The sequence below is a fragment of the Eucyclogobius newberryi genome, unplaced genomic scaffold, assembly GCF_026437365.1.
Source record: "Eucyclogobius newberryi isolate DKJ021-1_F unplaced genomic scaffold, fEucNew1.0.hap1 SCAF_20, whole genome shotgun sequence".
Classification (NCBI taxonomy): Eukaryota; Metazoa; Chordata; class Actinopteri; order Gobiiformes; family Gobiidae; genus Eucyclogobius; species Eucyclogobius newberryi.
In genome coordinates this window covers 27463874-27483563 of record NW_027315835.1, presented here as the reverse complement: position 1 = coordinate 27483563, position 19690 = coordinate 27463874, and the positions used below count along the sequence as shown (strand labels likewise).

Below are 19690 nucleotides of genomic sequence, written 5' to 3'. Positions count from 1 at the left end.
CAGGGGCCGCTGCACCACAGCACAGGTGGGGGGGCAGGAGGGGGGCAGTGGCAGGACCGCAGAGGCCACATTCTCCAGTCCTTCACTGCTCTGCCCCGAGTCTGCGCACAGAGCCTCCTGAGAGTCAGTCGACACCGCCACCTGCAGGACACACAGGGGAGGGGCATTCAGGGGAGGGGCATTCAGCGGGAGGGGCATTCAGGGGGAGGTGCATTAAGGGGGAGGGGCATTCAGGGGGAGGGACATTCAGCGGGAGGGGCATTCAGGGGGAGGGACATTCAGCGGGAGGGGCATTCAGGGGGAGGGGCATTCAGGGGGAGGGGCATTCAGGGGGAGGTGCATTCAGGGGGAGGGGCATTCAGGGGGAGGTGCATTCAGGGGGAGGGGCATTCAGGGGGAGGGGCATTCAGACATGAGAAAAAACTTGAAATATACATTTGAATGTTGTGTTTGTTGTGACATTTGAGACCTGTTTGAGCAGGTTTTGTTTCCAGGATTGCAGTGTTTGATTTGGTTAGTTCATGTGAATACATTTGGCGCCATCTACTGGATTAACTATAACTACTGCAATAGTCACAGCGCTGTCCAGTTTTATGCCGTTTTCAAGACAAAACATAATATGCATACCATATAAATGTCTCTGATTATCAGTATTAGACTCACATTAGTCTCAGGAGCCAGGAGGAGGAGTTACCTGTCTGCGGAGGGGCCGGCTGAGTGTGTGGGTGCGGCGGGGCGGGGGCAGGCGGGGGATGCTGCCCAAGTCCAACACACTCTGTGGACTGATGGGTCTGAAGAGCTCCGCCGGGACGGTCAGTTTGTGGGAGCGCTCCTCAGGCTGAGAGCGCACCGAGCTACTGGACCCTGAAACATCAGAGAGTGTGAAACATCAGAGAGTGTGAAACATCTGGAGAGTGTGAAACATCTGGAGAGTGTGAAACATCTGGAGAGTGAAACATCTGGAGAGTGTGAAACATCTGGAGTTTGAAACATCTGGAGAGTGAAACATCTGGAGAGTGTGAAACATCTGGAGTTTGAAACATCTGGAGAGTGTGAAACATCTGGAGAGTGTGAAACATCTGGAGTTTGAAACATCTGGAGTTTGAAACATCTGGAGTTTGAAACATCTGGAGAATGAAGAGTGTGTGAGCAAGACTGCTGTTTTGGGACTTTTGGCTTTAGAAGATTGACTACTTTTGGGGCTGGGCCCCATACAACATGTATTACAATTTTTGTATTGTCGTTTGATATAACGTAACATAAGTGTGGTGATACTTTACCCACACTGAATGAAGAAAAAAAGTGATTTGTATGTCATTACAGAAGACCAAGTATTATGGTTCAATATTATAAGGAATAAATAAATATAGAATGCACAGGTCAAAGTGATAAACTGTAAACCAGTCTTACATCAGTAAAAGTGCAAAGAGCGTGTAGTGCTCTCTTTGCTCCTTCGGTGTGCTACAGTAGTTGCTGCAGTAGTTGCTACAGTAGTTGCTACAGTAGTTGCTGCAGTAGCTGGTGCAGTAGTTGCTACAGTAGTTGCTACAGTAGTTGCTACAGTAGTTGCTACAGTAGTTGCTGCAGTAGTTGCTACAGTAGTTGCTACAGTAGTTGCTACAGTAGTTGCTACAGTAGTTGCTACAGTAGTTGCTACAGTAGTTGCTGCAGTAGTTGCTACAGTAGTTGCTACAGTAGTTGCTACAGTAGTTGCTACAGTAGTTGCTACAGTAGTTGCTGCAGTAGTTGCTACAGTAGTTGCTACAGTAGTTGCTACAGTAGTTGCTACAGTAGTTGCTACAGTAGTTGCTGCAGTAGTTGCTACAGTAGTTGCTACAGTAGTTGCTACAGTAGTTGCTACAGTAGTTGCTACAGTAGCTGGTGCAGTAGTTGCTACAGTAGTTGCTACAGTAGTTGCTACAGTAGTTGCTACAGTAGCTGGTGCAGTAGTTGCTACAGTAGTTGCTACAGTAGTTGCTGCAGTAGTTGCTACAGTAGTTGCTACAGTAGTTGCTACAGTAGTTGCTACAGTAGTTGCTACAGTAGTTGCTACAGTAGCTGGTGCAGTAGTTGCTACAGTAGTTGCTACAGTAGTTGCTACAGTAGCTGGTGCAGTAGTTGCTACAGTAGTTGCTGCAGTAGTTGCTACAGTAGTTGCTACAGTAGCTGGTGCAGTAGTTGCTACAGTAGTTGCTACAGTAGTTGCTGCAGTAGTTGCTACAGTAGTTGCTACAGTAGTTGCTGCAGTAGCTGCTACAGTAGTTGCTACAGTAGTTGCTACAGTAGTTGCTACAGTAGTTGCTACAGTAGTTGCTACAGTAGTTGCTGCAGTAGTTGCTACAGTAGTTGCTACAGTAGTTGGTGCAGTAGTTGCTACAGTAGTTGCTGCAGTAGCTGGTGCAGTAGTTGCTACAGTAGTTGCTACAGTAGTTGCTACAGTAGTTGGTGCAGTAGTTGCTACAGTAGTTGCTACAGTAGTTGCTGCAGTAGTTGCTACAGTAGTTGCTACAGTAGTTGACAGTAGTTGCTACAGTAGTTGCTACAGTAGTTGCTACAGTAGTTGCTACAGTAGTTGCTACAGTAGTTGCTACAGTAGTTGCTACAGTAGTTGGTGCAGTAGTTGCTACAGTAGTTGCTACAGTAGTTGCTGCAGTAGTTGCTACAGTAGTTGCTACAGTAGTTGCTACAGTAGTTGCTACAGTAGTTGACAGTAGTTGCTACAGTAGTTGCTGCAGTAGTTGCTACAGTAGTTGCTACAGTAGTTGCTACAGTAGTTGCTACAGTAGTTGCTACAGTAGTTGCTACAGTAGCTGGTGCAGTAGTTGCTACAGTAGTTGCTACAGTAGTTGCTACAGTAGTTGCTACAGTAGCTGGTGCAGTAGTTGCTACAGTAGTTGCTACAGTAGTTGCTGCAGTAGTTGCTACAGTAGTTGCTACAGTAGTTGCTACAGTAGTTGCTACAGTAGTTGCTACAGTAGTTGCTACAGTAGCTGGTGCAGTAGTTGCTACAGTAGTTGCTACAGTAGTTGCTACAGTAGCTGGTGCAGTAGTTGCTACAGTAGTTGCTGCAGTAGTTGCTACAGTAGTTGCTACAGTAGCTGGTGCAGTAGTTGCTACAGTAGTTGCTACAGTAGTTGCTGCAGTAGTTGCTACAGTAGTTGCTACAGTAGTTGCTGCAGTAGCTGCTACAGTAGTTGCTACAGTAGTTGCTACAGTAGTTGCTACAGTAGTTGCTACAGTAGTTGCTACAGTAGTTGCTGCAGTAGTTGCTACAGTAGTTGCTACAGTAGTTGGTGCAGTAGTTGCTACAGTAGTTGCTGCAGTAGCTGGTGCAGTAGTTGCTACAGTAGTTGCTACAGTAGTTGCTACAGTAGTTGGTGCAGTAGTTGCTACAGTAGTTGCTACAGTAGTTGCTGCAGTAGTTGCTACAGTAGTTGCTACAGTAGTTGACAGTAGTTGCTACAGTAGTTGCTACAGTAGTTGCTACAGTAGTTGCTACAGTAGTTGCTGCAGTAGCTGGTGCAGTAGTTGCTACAGTAGTTGCTACAGTAGTTGCTACAGTAGTTGCTACAGTAGTTGCTGCAGTAGTTGCTACAGTAGTTGCTACAGTAGTTGCTACAGTAGTTGCTACAGTAGTTGCTACAGTAGTTGCTACAGTAGTTGCTACAGTAGTTGCTACAGTAGTTGCTGCAGTAGTTGCTACAGTAGTTGCTACAGTAGTTGCTACAGTAGTTGCTACAGTAGTTGCTACAGTAGTTGCTGCAGTAGTTGCTACAGTAGTTGCTACAGTAGTTGCTACAGTAGTTGCTACAGTAGTTGCTACAGTAGCTGGTGCAGTAGTTGCTACAGTAGTTGCTACAGTAGTTGCTACAGTAGTTGGTGCAGTAGTTGCTACAGTAGTTGCTGCAGTAGCTGGTGCAGTAGTTGCTACAGTAGTTGCTACAGTAGTTGCTGCAGTAGTTGCTACAGTAGTTGCTGCAGTAGTTGCTACAGTAGTTGCTACAGTAGTTGACAGTAGTTGCTACAGTAGTTGCTACAGTAGTTGCTACAGTAGTTGCTACAGTAGTTGCTGCAGTAGCTGGTGCAGTAGTTGCTACAGTAGTTGCTACAGTAGTTGCTACAGTAGTTGCTACAGTAGTTGCTGCAGTAGTTGCTACAGTAGTTGCTACAGTAGTTGCTACAGTAGTTGCTACAGTAGTTGCTACAGTAGTTGCTGCAGTAGTTGCTACAGTAGTTGCTACAGTAGTTGCTACAGTAGTTGCTACAGTAGTTGCTACAGTAGTTGCTGCAGTAGTTGCTACAGTAGTTGCTACAGTAGTTGCTACAGTAGTTGCTACAGTAGTTGCTACAGTATTTGCTACAGTAGTTGCTGCAGTAGTTGCTACAGTAGTTGCTACAGTAGTTGCTACAGTAGTTGCTACAGTAGTTGCTACAGTAGCTGGTGCAGTAGTTGCTACAGTAGTTGCTACAGTAGTTGCTACAGTAGTTGCTACAGTAGCTGGTGCAGTAGTTGCTACAGTAGTTGCTACAGTAGTTGCTGCAGTAGTTGCTACAGTAGTTGCTACAGTAGTTGCTACAGTAGTTGCTACAGTAGTTGCTACAGTAGTTGCTACAGTAGCTGGTGCAGTAGTTGCTACAGTAGTTGCTACAGTAGTTGCTACAGTAGCTGGTGCAGTAGTTGCTACAGTAGTTGCTGCAGTAGTTGCTACAGTAGTTGCTACAGTAGCTGGTGCAGTAGTTGCTACAGTAGTTGCTACAGTAGTTGCTGCAGTAGTTGCTACAGTAGTTGCTACAGTAGTTGCTGCAGTAGCTGCTACAGTAGTTGCTACAGTAGTTGCTACAGTAGTTGCTACAGTAGTTGCTACAGTAGTTGCTACAGTAGTTGCTGCAGTAGTTGCTACAGTAGTTGCTACAGTAGTTGGTGCAGTAGTTGCTACAGTAGTTGCTGCAGTAGCTGGTGCAGTAGTTGCTACAGTAGTTGCTACAGTAGTTGCTACAGTAGTTGGTGCAGTAGTTGCTACAGTAGTTGCTACAGTAGTTGCTGCAGTAGTTGCTACAGTAGTTGCTACAGTAGTTGACAGTAGTTGCTACAGTAGTTGCTACAGTAGTTGCTACAGTAGTTGCTACAGTAGTTGCTACAGTAGTTGCTACAGTAGTTGCTACAGTAGTTGGTGCAGTAGTTGCTACAGTAGTTGCTACAGTAGTTGCTGCAGTAGTTGCTACAGTAGTTGCTACAGTAGTTGCTACAGTAGTTGCTACAGTAGTTGACAGTAGTTGCTACAGTAGTTGCTGCAGTAGTTGCTACAGTAGTTGCTACAGTAGTTGCTACAGTAGTTGCTACAGTAGTTGCTACAGTAGTTGCTACAGTAGTTGCTACAGTAGCTGGTGCAGTAGTTGCTACAGTAGTTGCTACAGTAGTTGCTACAGTAGTTGCTACAGTAGCTGGTGCAGTATTTGCTACAGTAGTTGCTACAGTAGTTGCTGCAGTAGTTGCTACAGTAGTTGCTACAGTAGTTGCTACAGTAGTTGCTACAGTAGTTGCTACAGTAGTTGCTACAGTAGCTGGTGCAGTAGTTGCTACAGTAGTTGCTACAGTAGTTGCTACAGTAGCTGGTGCAGTAGTTGCTACAGTAGTTGCTGCAGTAGTTGCTACAGTAGTTGCTACAGTAGCTGGTGCAGTAGTTGCTACAGTAGTTGCTACAGTAGTTGCTGCAGTAGTTGCTACAGTAGTTGCTACAGTAGTTGCTGCAGTAGCTGCTACAGTAGTTGCTACAGTAGTTGCTACAGTAGTTGCTACAGTAGTTGCTACAGTAGTTGCTACAGTAGTTGCTGCAGTAGTTGCTACAGTAGTTGCTACAGTAGTTGGTGCAGTAGTTGCTACAGTAGTTGCTGCAGTAGCTGGTGCAGTAGTTGCTACAGTAGTTGCTACAGTAGTTGCTACAGTAGTTGGTGCAGTAGTTGCTACAGTAGTTGCTACAGTAGTTGCTGCAGTAGTTGCTACAGTAGTTGCTACAGTAGTTGACAGTAGTTGCTACAGTAGTTGCTACAGTAGTTGCTACAGTAGTTGCTACAGTAGTTGCTACAGTAGTTGCTACAGTAGTTGCTACAGTAGTTGCTACAGTAGTTGGTGCAGTAGTTGCTACAGTAGTTGCTACAGTAGTTGCTGCAGTAGTTGCTACAGTAGTTGCTACAGTAGTTGACAGTAGTTGCTACAGTAGTTGCTACAGTAGTTGCTACAGTAGTTGACAGTAGTTGCTACAGTAGTTGCTGCAGTAGTTGCTACAGTAGTTGCTACAGTAGTTGCTACAGTAGTTGCTGCAGTAGTTGCTACAGTAGTTGCTACAGTAGTTGCTGCAGTAGTTGGTGCAGTAGTTGCTACAGTAGTTGCTGCAGTAGTTGCTACAGTAGTTGCTACAGTAGTTGCTGCAGTAGTTGCTACAGTAGTTGCTACAGTAGTTGCTACAGTAGTTGCTACAGTAGTTGACAGTAGTTGCTACAGTAGTTGCTACAGTAGTTGCTGCAGTAGTTGCTACAGTAGTTGCTACAGTAGTTGCTACAGTAGTTGCTGCAGTAGTTGCTACAGTAGTTGCTGCAGTAGTTGCTACAGTAGTTGCTACAGTAGTTGACAGTAGTTGCTACAGTAGCTGGTGCAGTAGTTGCTACAGTAGTTGCTGCAGTAGTTGCTACAGTAGTTGCTACAGTAGCTGGTGCAGTAGCTGCTACAGTAGTTGCTACAGTAGTTGCTACAGTAGTTGCTACAGTAGTTGCTGCAGTAGCTGGTGCAGTAGTTGCTACAGTAGTTGCTACAGTAGTTGCTACAGTAGTTGCTACAGTAGTTGCTACAGTAGTTGCTGCAGTAGTTGCTACAGTAGTTGCTACAGTAGTTGCTACAGTAGTTGCTACAGTAGTTGGTGCAGTAGTTGCTACAGTAGTTGCTACAGTAGTTGCTACAGTAGTTGCTACAGTAGTTGCTGCAGTAGTTGCTACAGTAGTTGCTACAGTAGTTGCTACAGTAGTTGCTACAGTAGTTGACAGTAGTTGCTACAGTAGTTGCTACAGTAGTTGCTGCAGTAGTTGCTACAGTAGTTGCTACAGTAGTTGCTAGAGTAGTTGCTGCAGTAGTTGCTACAGTAGTTGCTGCAGTAGTTGCTACAGTAGTTGCTACAGAAGTTGACAGTAGTTGCTACAGTAGCTGGTGCAGTAGTTGCTACAGTAGTTGCTGCAGTAGCTGGTGCAGTAGTTGCTACAGTAGTTGCTACAGTAGTTGCTACAGTAGTTGCTACAGTAGTTGCTACAGTAGCTGGTGCAGTAGCTGCTACAGTAGTTGCTACAGTAGTTGCTACAGTAGTTGCTACAGTAGTTGCTGCAGTAGCTGGTGCAGTAGTTGCTACAGTAGTTGCTACAGTAGTTGCTACAGTAGTTGCTACAGTAGTTGCTACAGTAGTTGCTGCAGTAGTTGCTACAGTAGTTGCTACAGTAGTTGCTACAGTAGTTGCTACAGTAGTTGCTACAGTAGTTGCTACAGTAGTTGCTACAGTAGTTGCTACAGTAGTTGACAGTAGTTGCTACAGTAGTTGCTACAGTAGTTGCTACAGTAGTTGCTGCAGTAGTTGCTACAGTAGTTGCTACAGTAGTTGCTACAGTAGTTGCTGCAGTAGTTGCTACAGTAGTTGCTACAGTAGTTGCTACAGTAGTTGGTGCAGTAGTTGCTACAGTAGTTGCTGCAGTAGTTGCTACAGTAGTTGCTACAGTAGTTGACAGTAGTTGCTGCAGTAGTTGCTACAGTAGTTGCTACAGTAGTTGCTACAGTAGTTGCTACAGTAGTTGCTACAGTAGTTGCTACAGTAGTTGACAGTAGTTGCTACAGTAGTTGCTGCAGTAGTTGCTACAGTAGTTGCTACAGTAGTTGACAGTAGTTGCTACAGTAGTTGCTACAGTAGTTGCTGCAGTAGCTGCTACAGTAGTTGCTACAGTAGTTGCTACAGTAGTTGACAGTAGTTGCTACAGTAGTTGCTACAGTAGTTGCTACAGTAGTTGCTACAGTAGTTGCTACAGTAGTTGCTACAGTAGTTGACAGTAGTTGCTACAGTAGTTGCTACAGTAGTTGCTACAGTAGTTGCTACAGTAGTTGCTACAGTAGCTGGTGCAGTAGCTGCTACAGTAGTTGCTACAGTAGTTGCTACAGTAGTTGCTACAGTAGTTGCTGCAGTAGCTGGTGCAGTAGTTGCTACAGTAGTTGCTACAGTAGTTGCTACAGTAGCTGGTGCAGTAGTTGCTACAGTAGTTGCTACAGTAGTTGCTACAGTAGTTGCTGCAGTAGTTGCTACAGTAGTTGCTGCAGTAGTTGCTGCAGTAGTTGCTACAGTAGTTGCTGCAGTAGTTGCTACAGTAGTTGCTACAGTAGTTGCTGCAGTAGTTGCTACAGTAGTTGCTACAGTAGTTGCTGCAGTAGTTGCTACAGTAGTTGCTACAGTAGCTGGTGCAGTAGTTGCTGCAGTAGTTGCTACAGTAGTTGCTACAGTAGTTGCTACAGTAGTTGCTACAGTAGTTGCTACAGTAGCTGGTGCAGTAGCTGCTACAGTAGTTGCTGCAGTAGTTGCTACAGTAGTTGCTACAGTAGTTGCTACAGTAGTTGCTACAGTAGTTGCTGCAGTAGTTGCTGCAGTAGTTGCTACAGTAGTTGCTACAGTAGTTGCTACAGTAGTTGCTACAGTAGTTGCTGCAGTAGTTGCTACAGTAGTTGCTGCAGTAGTTGCTACAGTAGTTGCTACAGTAGTTGCTGCAGTAGTTGCTACAGTAGTTGCTACAGTAGTTGCTACAGTAGTTGCTACAGTAGTTGCTACAGTAGTTGCTACAGTAGCTGGTGCAGTAGCTGCTACAGTAGTTGCTGCAGTAGTTGCTACAGTAGTTGCTACAGTAGTTGCTGCAGTAGTTGCTGCAGTAGTTGCTACAGTAGTTGCTACAGTAGTTGCTACAGTAGTTGCTACAGTAGTTGCTGCAGTAGTTGCTACAGTAGTTGCTACAGTAGTTGCTACAGTAGTTGCTGCAGTAGTTGCTACAGTAGTTGCTACAGTAGTTGCTGCAGTAGTTGCTACAGTAGTTGCTACAGTAGTTGCTACAGTAGTTGCTACAGTAGTTGCTACAGTAGCTGGTGCAGTAGCTGCTACAGTAGTTGCTGCAGTAGTTGCCATAGTAGTTGCTACAGTAATTGCTGCAGTAGCTGGTGCAGTGCTGCCCTCTGCTGTCTGCTATTATAACACCACAGCTTTATTCATGTACATAATGTCATCCAAGTATTGCAATACATGGTTTCTGATATATGTGAATCACAACAAAACTGTGATATAATATATTGCAGAACAGTTTATTCCCTAAGAGTTTGAGTAGAAACGGATCTGCAGAAAAAGGCAGCGAAAACAGCTGAAAAACTAAGAAGTAAAACTGATCTGCAGTGTAATATTTCAACTGTTCTTTTTCACTGTTTATTTGTGCTGCAGAGGAGACGTTTGTGAGAACTGAAACCATAAACCTCACCTGACTGGCCCCTGTGGGAGCCCAGAACGTGGTGCGGCCGGTGCGTCTGTGGGAGGAGCCGCGCGGAGGTGCCGGCGGCTGATTGGTCGAGGGGCGGGAACATGTAGCTGTCATTGGGCAGGGAGTGCGTGCGCCCCACTGTGGGCCTCCTGACACTCAGCAGGTTCTCCTCCTGTGGAGCGTCCCCGTCCAGGCTCTCAGGCTGAGGACAGAGACAGGCAGAGTGAGGCTGCAGGACAACACTGACACGTCAGAGCGAGGGGCCAGGACAAAGAGGAGGAACACATAGGGTCTTTGCACTGGGACTGGTAATGCAGGCGGACCGCAGAGACAAGGGCACATTGTGTATGTTTCAAGTTTTAAGGCTGAGTCACGATAACACATTTTGAAGTTATAAATGATGATATTGAAACTACTTTTTTCCACTGACACGATTGCTACACATTTAACAGGCTCATCTTGGTCAGGAAGATTAGTTTATTTTAGGTTTTTTGATTGATGTGAGAAAAAAGCTGGAGATACCGTGGAAATTTTGGCTCTAGTAAATACAACCTCACTCATGTAACAAACAATATAAATCAATCAACGGAAAAGATCCCCTTTGAGAACTAACTTTGATGTTTTCTTTAAAGGACATATCCAACGACTAGTCCAAACTGTGACGTTGCCCGGCTGAAACTGAGTCATTTTTGTCCAGTATCAGTTACTGTCAAACGTGTTATAAAGGAAGCGTGTTTGATATGTATCAGGTTTACTATGATTTGCAACTAATATTAACGGAAATATATTTTATTTTAAATTTGGAAAAGTGTGACATTGAATGAAAGTTCCCCGTTATGTTTGTTTAAGTTAAGCCTTGGAAATCCCACTTCTCGTCTTTACACGACACACGACAGAGACTTGGACGCAGACCCACATGGAAAGCACACGGGATCGACACAGGGACAGAAGAAGGACGGAGGAGGGACAGAAGAGGGACAGAGGAGGTTTTGGGAGAGAGACAGAGGGAGAACTTGGAGCTGTGGAGGAGGCGCACTACTCTACTGGACTGGACTGGAGAACAAACAAGAGGCATGAGCACATTGGGTTCTCCAGGGTTCTTCAATGTTTCTTTTGAACACACTTGCAACGCTCTTTCATGTTATTTCACTTCAAACCTAAACTACACCGTCAAATACCTGTATCTCCTTGTATATTTTGACAATTTAGGCCGTAAACTTGATTGGATAGAACAATAAAGTGTGACATGGGGGCGAAGAGTGACATTCAGCAACTTGTCAGAGCCGTCCCACTGTAGCGTTTGTCCTGCAGATCAGATCCATAGACTACAATCAAACGTATCACTTTTGCTTTGCAGATAATGCTTCATTTGATCATTGAACATTCCATCTATTACAAGACAGCGGAAATCTTAAAAGAAAGTTGCAGTGAATACGCAAATTATTTTGAATTTTTGTGGTTGGTTTGACAAATCTTTCAAATTCTTTAACAGGCATTTAACGTTTTAGCACATTTTGGATGGAGTGCCGAACATGAAGTAAGTTTGTGATGTTTTAGCAGGAGCAGTTCAAAGGTCACGCCGACCCTTCATTCTCACAGGGAACACTTCTCCACAACACAATGACATTCGATTCAGTGTCGATTTGTAAGGGAGATGTCCTTGAGTGCAGGGACCGGCTTTGGAAGTCAGGGTATTATGGAGCCATGTATAGATCGGGCTGAGTTAGATCGTGCTAATGGGCCACGTGATGGAAGGAGCTGATGTGTGAGGAGCGACTTTCAAGTTCTGGAGGGCAGCGTTTCAGAGGTCCACCAAACTGACCAGCATCCAGGCCCATACTGTCACTTCAATGTGAATCATTCGTTCGAAAGTGACGTCTTAATCGCTTTAATCACTGAACACTATTATTGAACTTTGAAAGAACCCTGGGGAAAACAGAGCAACAGACTGCAGAGGGAAGAGAAGGCGAGGGAGTCAAAGCAGCAGAAAGGGTCAGTACATTGCGTTCCAGGCTGGTTAGAAAAAGAAGATTAAAATCATCGGCGGTGGAGTCGTCGGCCGGCAACCAGGATGTTTCCGAGGCCAGAGACAGAGCTTCCATCTCCGCTAGAGGGATCTGCAGCAGGAAGAAACAAGCGCGTGAGCACCAGCCAAAGCAGAACACCACCACAGCCTACAGACCAGAGAGGGGCCGAGGGGCCACGCTTGGACTTTATTGTGTTGCCATGGCGATCATAGTCCTCTCAATGACCTCCAACCTAAGGCGATAGCAGTGACTCTGAGTTGTAGCTCTGGAGACGTTCTGAGCCTAAGACACAGTTCCCGGATTGATGGAGATTATTTGGCCCTCTGGATCCTCAGAACACGTTAGTCATGTCCTATTCCGGGACGCCAAGTCAGCGTTCTTTGCTCATGTTTACCAAGGGTGCTAATATTAGAAGAGGGCAAAAAAAACAACAACAGAATATTCAGATGTTTAAATGTTGATGGGGAAAAAGTATGAGATCAGGAGTAACTCAGCATCAGCATATGAACATATGAACACATGTGAGACACAGTGTCTTATGTTGACATCATGAGTTATTGTTTTATGGACGATTAAGAATCTGGTTAACTAATGTGCATCAGGTTTGAAAAAGAAAAAATGTCAATGAGGAATATGGAATCAGCAGCAGCAATGCAGCAGAGGCCGTGTGTCTCAAACTGTGAACTTTTATTTACTTGAAATAGACATTGCTACGTCTTCTGTGTGAAACATGCACATTGTTGCAGGTCAACACCGACGAGTTTGCAATGCTGATGTGATCAGGCTTAAGGGCTTAAGGAATGTAGATGGAGCCAAGAGCAACGCTCACAGAATTTGTCATTTGATGTTTTTTTTAATGATAAATTCAAGTTCTTATTTCAAGTTATATACAACACTGCAAAAACAAATTTAAATTGCTTAAATGAATAACATTGTTTTCTATATTGTGATGTTTTGAATGTACTGAATGTAAAAGGCATCTTAGTGTTAGCGTCACTACTTCCTGTCGTTTTAGGGTTTTTGTAAAGTCAAATGCTAAACTGATGAGATACTCAAAGATCACACAGGGGGCAGTGAGTATTGTCTGGATGTTACAGACTTGATGAGCTGGGTGCTCCACCTGACGACCCAATTAAATATAAACTGAAGTAATCTACAATTAAAAACAGCCGTCATAGTCTTAATTTCAAATTTGGATTATTTTTTTTGGTCATAAGTTTTGGGTAATGACCGAAGGGACAAGATCGCAGTACACGTCGAAATGAGTTTCCTCCGCCGTGTGGCTGGGCGCTCCCTTAGAGATAGGGTGAGGATAAAAGTTAGCATTAGCAGTGAGATGTTCTTAAATGTATTATTTCTCATGCAAAATTAAGTAATTAAGTAAGTTTCTTGGAGGTTGTTTTACTTGTAACACTAGTTTGAGTCCAGTCAACAATATTTTGGTTCTCTTGTCTCTATTCATTGCTGGTCAGGTTTTTCTCAGTGTTACTGTTTCAGACTCTGCTGATGCTGCACCAGTTACGACGGCTCCTTAGATGCTCTCGACCTTGACCTTGACCAGGACGCTCCTCATCTGCCCTGAGCGTGTCATGGCCCTGACCATCTGCAGTCCGTCTGTGGGAGGAGGACCTCTCCTTCACTGTGGGTCTCCCCGAGGGTTCTACTTTCTCCCACAGGGTTATGTAGTGTTTCCTGCAGGTGGTTCTAAGGACAGAAGGAGGGTCTAAGGACAGGAGGGGGGTCTAAGGACAGAAGGAGGGTCTAAGGACAGGAGGGGGGTCTAAGGACAGGAGGGGGGTCTAAGGACAGAAGAAGGGTCTAAGGACAGGAGGAGGGTCTAAGGACAGAAGAAGGGTCTAAGGACAGGAGGAGGGTCTAAGGACAGAAGAAGGGTCTAAGGACAGGAGGAGGGTCTAAGGACAGGAGGGGGTCTAAGGACAGAAGAAGGGTCTAAGGACAGGAGGGGGTCTAAGGACAGAAGAAGGGTCTAAGGACAGGAGGGGGGTCTAAGGACAGGAGAAGGGTCTAAGGACAGGGGAGGGTCTAAGGACAGGAGGGGGGTCTAAGGACAGAAGAAGGGTCTAAGGACAGGAGGGGGGTCTAAGGACAGGAGAAGGGTCTAAGGACAGGGGAGGGTCTAAGGACAGGAGGGGGTCTAAGGACAGAAGAAGGGTCTAAGGACAGGAGGGGGGTCTAAGGACAGGAGAAGGGTCTAAGGACAGGGGAGGGTCTAAGGACAGGAGGGGGGTCTAAGGACAGGAGAAGGGTCTAAGGACAGGGGAGGGTCTAAGGACAGGAGGGGGTCTAAGGACAGAAGAAGGGTCTAAGGACAGGAGGGGGGTCTAAGGACAGGAGAAGGGTCTAAGGACAGGGGAGGGTCTAAGGACAGGAGGGGGGTCTAAGGACAGGGGAGGGTCTAAGGACAGGAGGGGGGTCTAAGGACAGAAGGAGGGTCTAAGAACAGGAGGGGGGTCTAAGGACAGGAGGGGGGTCTAAGGACAGAAGGAGGGTCTAAGGACAGGAGGGGGGGTCTAAGGACAGGGGGCACTTCTCCAACTGCTTTTGAGTGTTACAAAACTGACTGAATTGAGTTTAGATTTTTGACATGGCTTGGCTCTAGTCAGGGTTTAGTCCTGGTTTAATCCACGTTATGTGCATGTTTAGTCCAAATTGATCACACCCAGAGAATAGTTTGAACCCAGTTTGAATTGCATCTAAATAAGTCCAGACCTACTAACTAAAAGCCCCATAACAAGATACATGTGTGTTTAAGGTACTCTTTGGCAGTTTTTGCAGTGTAAGTACATATAACTTTAGTTTTGTACAGCGATTTAGAGAGCTACAAAACTGAACTCTTAAACAAAATGAGGGGTGGGCGCAGAGGCGGGGCTTGACCTTCTCGTCGGCGCTGGGCCTGCCGGGCCGGGGCGGCAGGGCGTAGAAGCGGCAGATAGAGCCAGAGAGGTTGTCCATCAAAGTCAACTCGCCAAACTCCATAGAGCCGCGCATGACCAGGGACACGGAGTCGAGCGGCGCCCTCCGCTAGACGCACAGTGCAAGGAGAGACGGGACACACAAGTGATGGGACAGGCGGAGGGACAGGGTGGACAGAGAAAGAGAAGACAGTCTATCAGTGAGACACACAAAGACAGGAACAAGACAAACTACATAGAAAGGTTTCCAACACGACTGAATACAATAAACAAGTTGTACTTCCAGGTGGTTTATTTCACGATTAGCGTCTTTTGCGTCTGATAAAGGCGATGGAGGTTTGACTTGCTCTTGAAGCGTTGTTTTGTTCTCTGCTTGTCATTTGGAGAATATGTCAAACTGTATGTCATGTCTGTATGTTCTTTCTCTGATTGGTTCAGCGTTAAACCCCAGCTTCACCAGTACCAGATTACTCTCTCTGCAGACGGACAGTCAAGGCTTGTTTTCAGTATGAGGAGAGTAACAGCCCGCAGCAAAATGGTTTGGGGAAATGGGTTTTTGCTCATATGAACCTAAAAATGCACACAATACACAAGGTAAAGTCTGCAGAAGGTATTCAGGAATAAGGATCAACAAACAGAAAAAGGTATAAAACTCTTTGGAGCTCAGTCATTGACTGAACTGTTGAGCGTGTGGGTGTTTCATTTTCAGTACAAGAACATATTCTGGCCTGACTCCTAAAACTCTGTATCCACATTCTTCAGACTGTGGAGCATTCAACAAAAGTCTGTATGTCTTCGTTAAAATGGACATCAGCGCTGCTTGTCCTTGACCAGAGGGGACAGTCCAGAGTCTGGTGTGATGAAGAATGAGCTCTGTCCAAAGGTTTCCTGAAGGTGGAGCCAGGAGCTGTTCCTGTTAGCTGATTTCGTATCAATCTGAGCCGAGACATGTGATCTGGCAAACTCTGTGCTCCATGACAACAAAAACACAGTTTTTTTTTAGTTTATTACTTGCATAAGGCTAATGCGAAGCATGAAGTATCGCTTAACTTCTATTGATAAAACTTTGCTTTTGTTATTAGAAAACCCATGAAAGAAAGCCATAAATGACAACTTTCCAACAGCAATAATGTCTGTGATGATTAAATATAAAAATGTAAATGTTACACATGTAGTTCAGGGTAACTCATGCCACTTAGAAGCTGTTTTATGAAACACCAACTATTGTTTGTGTTTTTAATTCCTCTTAATGTAGTCATGGCTACTCTGCACTATAAGTGACAATATCACTGAGATTTTTGATTTGCTCTTTTCATTTTATAAAGTGTAAAATGTAATTTTATGTCAAATGTATTTTCTCACAAATGGAATCTGCCTCTAAGTCATTGTATTATCATTAACAAAAGTGGAAATAAAGTGTCTTTACTTAATTAATTAAGTTAAATTAAGTTAAAAAACAGTAAATGTGTATTTAAAATATGTATCCATACAGTCAATGTTAAAACAAAAACACGTCATGTCAAATAGCGCCCCCTATAATTTGTACCACCAGCCGCCACTGGTTAAGAGTAAACATCATGAACCATAATCCTGGTGTACGGCTGAAATAGTAAATCTATTGAAATGAAGCATATCAGTCAAACATAATCAGACTCAAGATAAATGTTCTGAGTTGAATTACCATTTGTTCTTTGTTCAATGTATAAAGTTGGAAGGTTCAGTTTGCTGACTTATCAAAAACCAACACCTCCCCCGAGTTTCCACAAGAAGGCGCTGCAGCACCACGGCTCCTGCTCCCCTGCAGCAGACGAGTCAGGAGCCTGTTTTTTAGACAGAGAAAGTCCCTCGCTCTCTGGAAATAGTCTCTTTACTCGTGAACAAACCCAGCGGCACTGCTTTCCCATGGCACCCTGACCCCTCGGACTGGCACGTCCTCTCCCCGGAGCACTGGCTAACATCTCAAATGGACCGGGATATTTCAGGACAGGGCCGTATACAGTCTTCTGGACAATCATAACATCCTGGTTTTAGTCTGGTTTAACAGTCATTTTATCTACAATCAATGTCTACTGTATCCAAAAGTACCGTTTATGGTGATCTGGGCCACTGCGCCCCTGGCCCATAGTTTGGACGTGCCCCTGGTCCATTGTTTGGACGTGGCTCTGGCCCATAGTTTGGACGTGCCCCTGGTCCATGCCCCTGGTCCATGGTTTGGACGTGCTCCTGGCCCATGGTTTGGACGTGCCTCTGGCCCATAGTTTGGACGTGCCCCTGGCCCATAGTTGGACGTGCCTGTTATAGTGTTATAGTGTTATAGTGTTATAGTGTTATAGGGTTATAGGGTTATAAGGTTATAGTGTTATACGTCACTGTCTGGTGCTGATGTCAAAAATCGTATCACATTCATTTTAATGAGGCAGCTAAATAAAAACATGATGACATTTGTAGACAGAAAAATCGACTTTCAGTGTCAAGTTCTCTAACTCATGTAGGATTTGTCGTCTTCGGTGAAACAAAGCAACGTTTTTTTCTTGTCAAATTGCGATTTTTGTTTTTGGTGGATTTATTGTCCAGCATAACAATATATTAAGTTTATCATGTGGTCATTACCATGTATAAGATCAGATCATCTTTATCTGTCCCACAATGGGACAATGCAATGCACAGTTCTAGAAAAGCAGGAGAATGCTAATGCTAATTTTGCTAACATTAATAATCTACGCAAAAGTGTGTTACACGTCGTAATGTTCTCTAACGAGACTATGGTGTTACTCTCATGTGGTCGAGCGGTTTTCAGCCGCCAAAACAGCCCAGGTTTTTCATAGTTTGTGGTGTTTGGAGGCTAACGCTAAAGCTAACTCTCCCATTGAAATGCATTGGAGCTAATGTATGGACCAGCCCAGCCTTTAGTCTGAGTAATGCTCAAGATCTTAAATTACAGTAAAAGTGGCTAAGGTTAGGACAGCCATAGAAATCAATTAAGAGAGGCAGGTTTATGTGTGTATGAATCAAAGTCCTGGCAGACACCCAAAGGTCAGGTGAAGGGGCCCTGCAGTTTGGCCCCTGGCAGGGAGTGACCTAAGCACGCCTGTGTCCTTCGAAATGCTGACACATCAACAGCCTGAGCGTGAGGACATGATGGAGATGACCCATCAACCTCAAAATGACATGGAAAATGAGCCATGCATAAAATGACAGATAATAGTGCATTTTGTGGTTGTGTTAGATAATACAATGTGTATATTACCTTAAAGAGGTATTACCTGATTTGATAATTGTATAATCTGTTTTGCCCAATTACAGATATTATAAAAACAGAAAAGAGGCAGAAAATGAGGCCATTGTGCGCCGCCTGCAGTGTGTTATACAGCATTGTATTCTTCACAAAGCAGGAAGTGCACCGTTAGCAAGCTAATGTTTATCGCTTTGCTTACTGTGAGGTCAAAACTCCGCTCTGGGCTCTAAAAGTTTTTTAAGAAGCACTTTTAAAATGTTGTAAATAATGGCTGATGCTTGTAATGATGTTGGAAATTAACTTTAAGAAGGTAAAGATCAGGTACAGCATCTACAGAAACAAGTCTTTGTGATCGCCTCATTGGTCCAGGAGTGTTCCATCGGACAAACATTCCGTTGTATCATCTGGACTTTCAGAAAAAAAAGGCTTTCATCCAAAAATCGTTCTGTGGATCTAGCCTGAGAACTCAGAGATGTGTCCTACTCTAGGCTCCGCCCGGTGGGCAGGGCTTGTGCAGCTCAGCGTAGGATATATAGTTCTCGGACTAGATCCTCAGATTGAGAATTACTTTCGAATGACAGGCGAAACATGAGAAAGTGTCAAGATGAGATATTTTTCTACATACAGCATTAAAGCATTAAAACATTTTTCAGCTAAATGCAGCTTTGCGTGTAACTTCTGTGTTCAAACGTTGCTTATTGCCTATCAATGTCACTCTTTCATAAGTAGGAGAACATTCATAACCTTACACTACTTGTACTAGTTATCAGGCGCCACACATCAGGTGGAGGCGTCGACCAGAGAGTCGTGGTAAAAGAAACATACGCTCAGCACAGATGTGTGCAGTTTGCAGAAAGCGCGCAGATATGGGAACAAATCAATCTAAAGGTGATGTGTCCATCCCGGAGACGCCGGTCATGCTGCAATGTCAAATAAATATGGGAAGGAGTGTCTGGAATGCTGTCAATGTGGTCCGATAAATTTGGATTTGGCTAGGTGTTTTTTATTTTTATTGTATTTCTGTTTCTGTAATTTCTTTGTGATTTGAATGCATTTTTCCTGTTGTGTGAAGCACTTTGAATTGCCTTGTGTATGAAATGTGCTCTACAAATAAACTTGCCTTGCCATACTAGTAAGAATCCCCTACACTATTTAAAAGTAAACACTATAAAATATTGATCATCAGCATTTCCAGGCCACTGTGCAAACGCCCAAAACAAGTTTGATCTGCAGTGAATCGGTTCTACGTCTAAACCTCACCTCATACTGCGGCTCCAAGTCTGCGGCGGGCTCTTCAGTGTTCTCACAGGTATCTCCCGTCACCTCGGCAGCAGGTCCATCTGTCTGCACCCCGCCTCCGCTTTCTCCGCCTCCTCCGCCTCCGCCTCCTCCTCCCGTAGACCTCCAGGGAGACCCCCCGCTGCTCGTCCTCTCCAAGCCCAGTGCTAGAGGCGTGAGCTGGGGCGACCGGCAGAGCGCGTCCCCGCCTCCTCCGGCTCCCTCGTTATTGATCTTCAATTCCAGCTCGCCCTCCATCTCCGCCTCCTCCTTGGCCTCCTTGTTGCTCTCCTCCAGGTGCTTCATGAGGACGGCGATGACCACGTTGACCAGGACAAACTGGGCAGTCAGGACAAAGGAGACGAAGTAGATGGGGGAGACCACGGTGTTGTAGCAGGTGCTGGTCTCCTGGGCGCAGTCCCGAAGTGTGTCCTGGATTAAGATCATAATAAGATCATAATAGGACCATAATATGATCATATTTCACTGTACGTTTCTTTTTTTACTTTTTTATTATGGGATGTGTTTTGGACAATGAGACTTGCTAATTACATTGTAGTGCGTTTATATTGGCTGGTTTGTATTACATCGAAGTCTTTAACCCTTCGGGGTCGACGCCCGCGCCGGCGCGTGTGAAAACATGGTCGGCTTTAGGACCCTGTAGCATGAAAACCAAGCAACGT

The 19690-nt window shown here is 44.8% G+C and overlaps 1 protein-coding gene across 12 annotated transcripts in view; it reads right to left on the bottom strand.

The window, feature by feature from the left end:
• cacna1g (calcium channel, voltage-dependent, T type, alpha 1G subunit) overlaps nt 1-19690 on the bottom strand; it is a 296305-nt gene that overhangs the window by 930 nt on the left and 275685 nt on the right. For 9 of the 12 annotated variants that reach the window (XM_072455517.1, XM_072455513.1, XM_072455514.1 and 6 more), the window contains 6 exons: nt 18990-19439; nt 14457-14603; nt 11535-11651; nt 9535-9736; nt 695-864; nt 1-141 (listed from right to left, as the gene is read on the bottom strand). The exon at nt 1-141 is cut by the window's left edge and continues 930 nt beyond it. In XM_072455517.1, the coding sequence (XP_072311618.1) occupies nt 1-141; nt 695-864; nt 9535-9736; nt 11535-11651; nt 14457-14603; nt 18990-19439 (1227 nt within the window). The remainder of the gene's footprint in view (nt 142-694; nt 865-9534; nt 9737-11534; nt 11652-14456; nt 14604-18989; nt 19440-19690) is intronic. The other 3 variants (XM_072455524.1, XM_072455525.1, XM_072455523.1) reach the window with 2 other exon arrangements.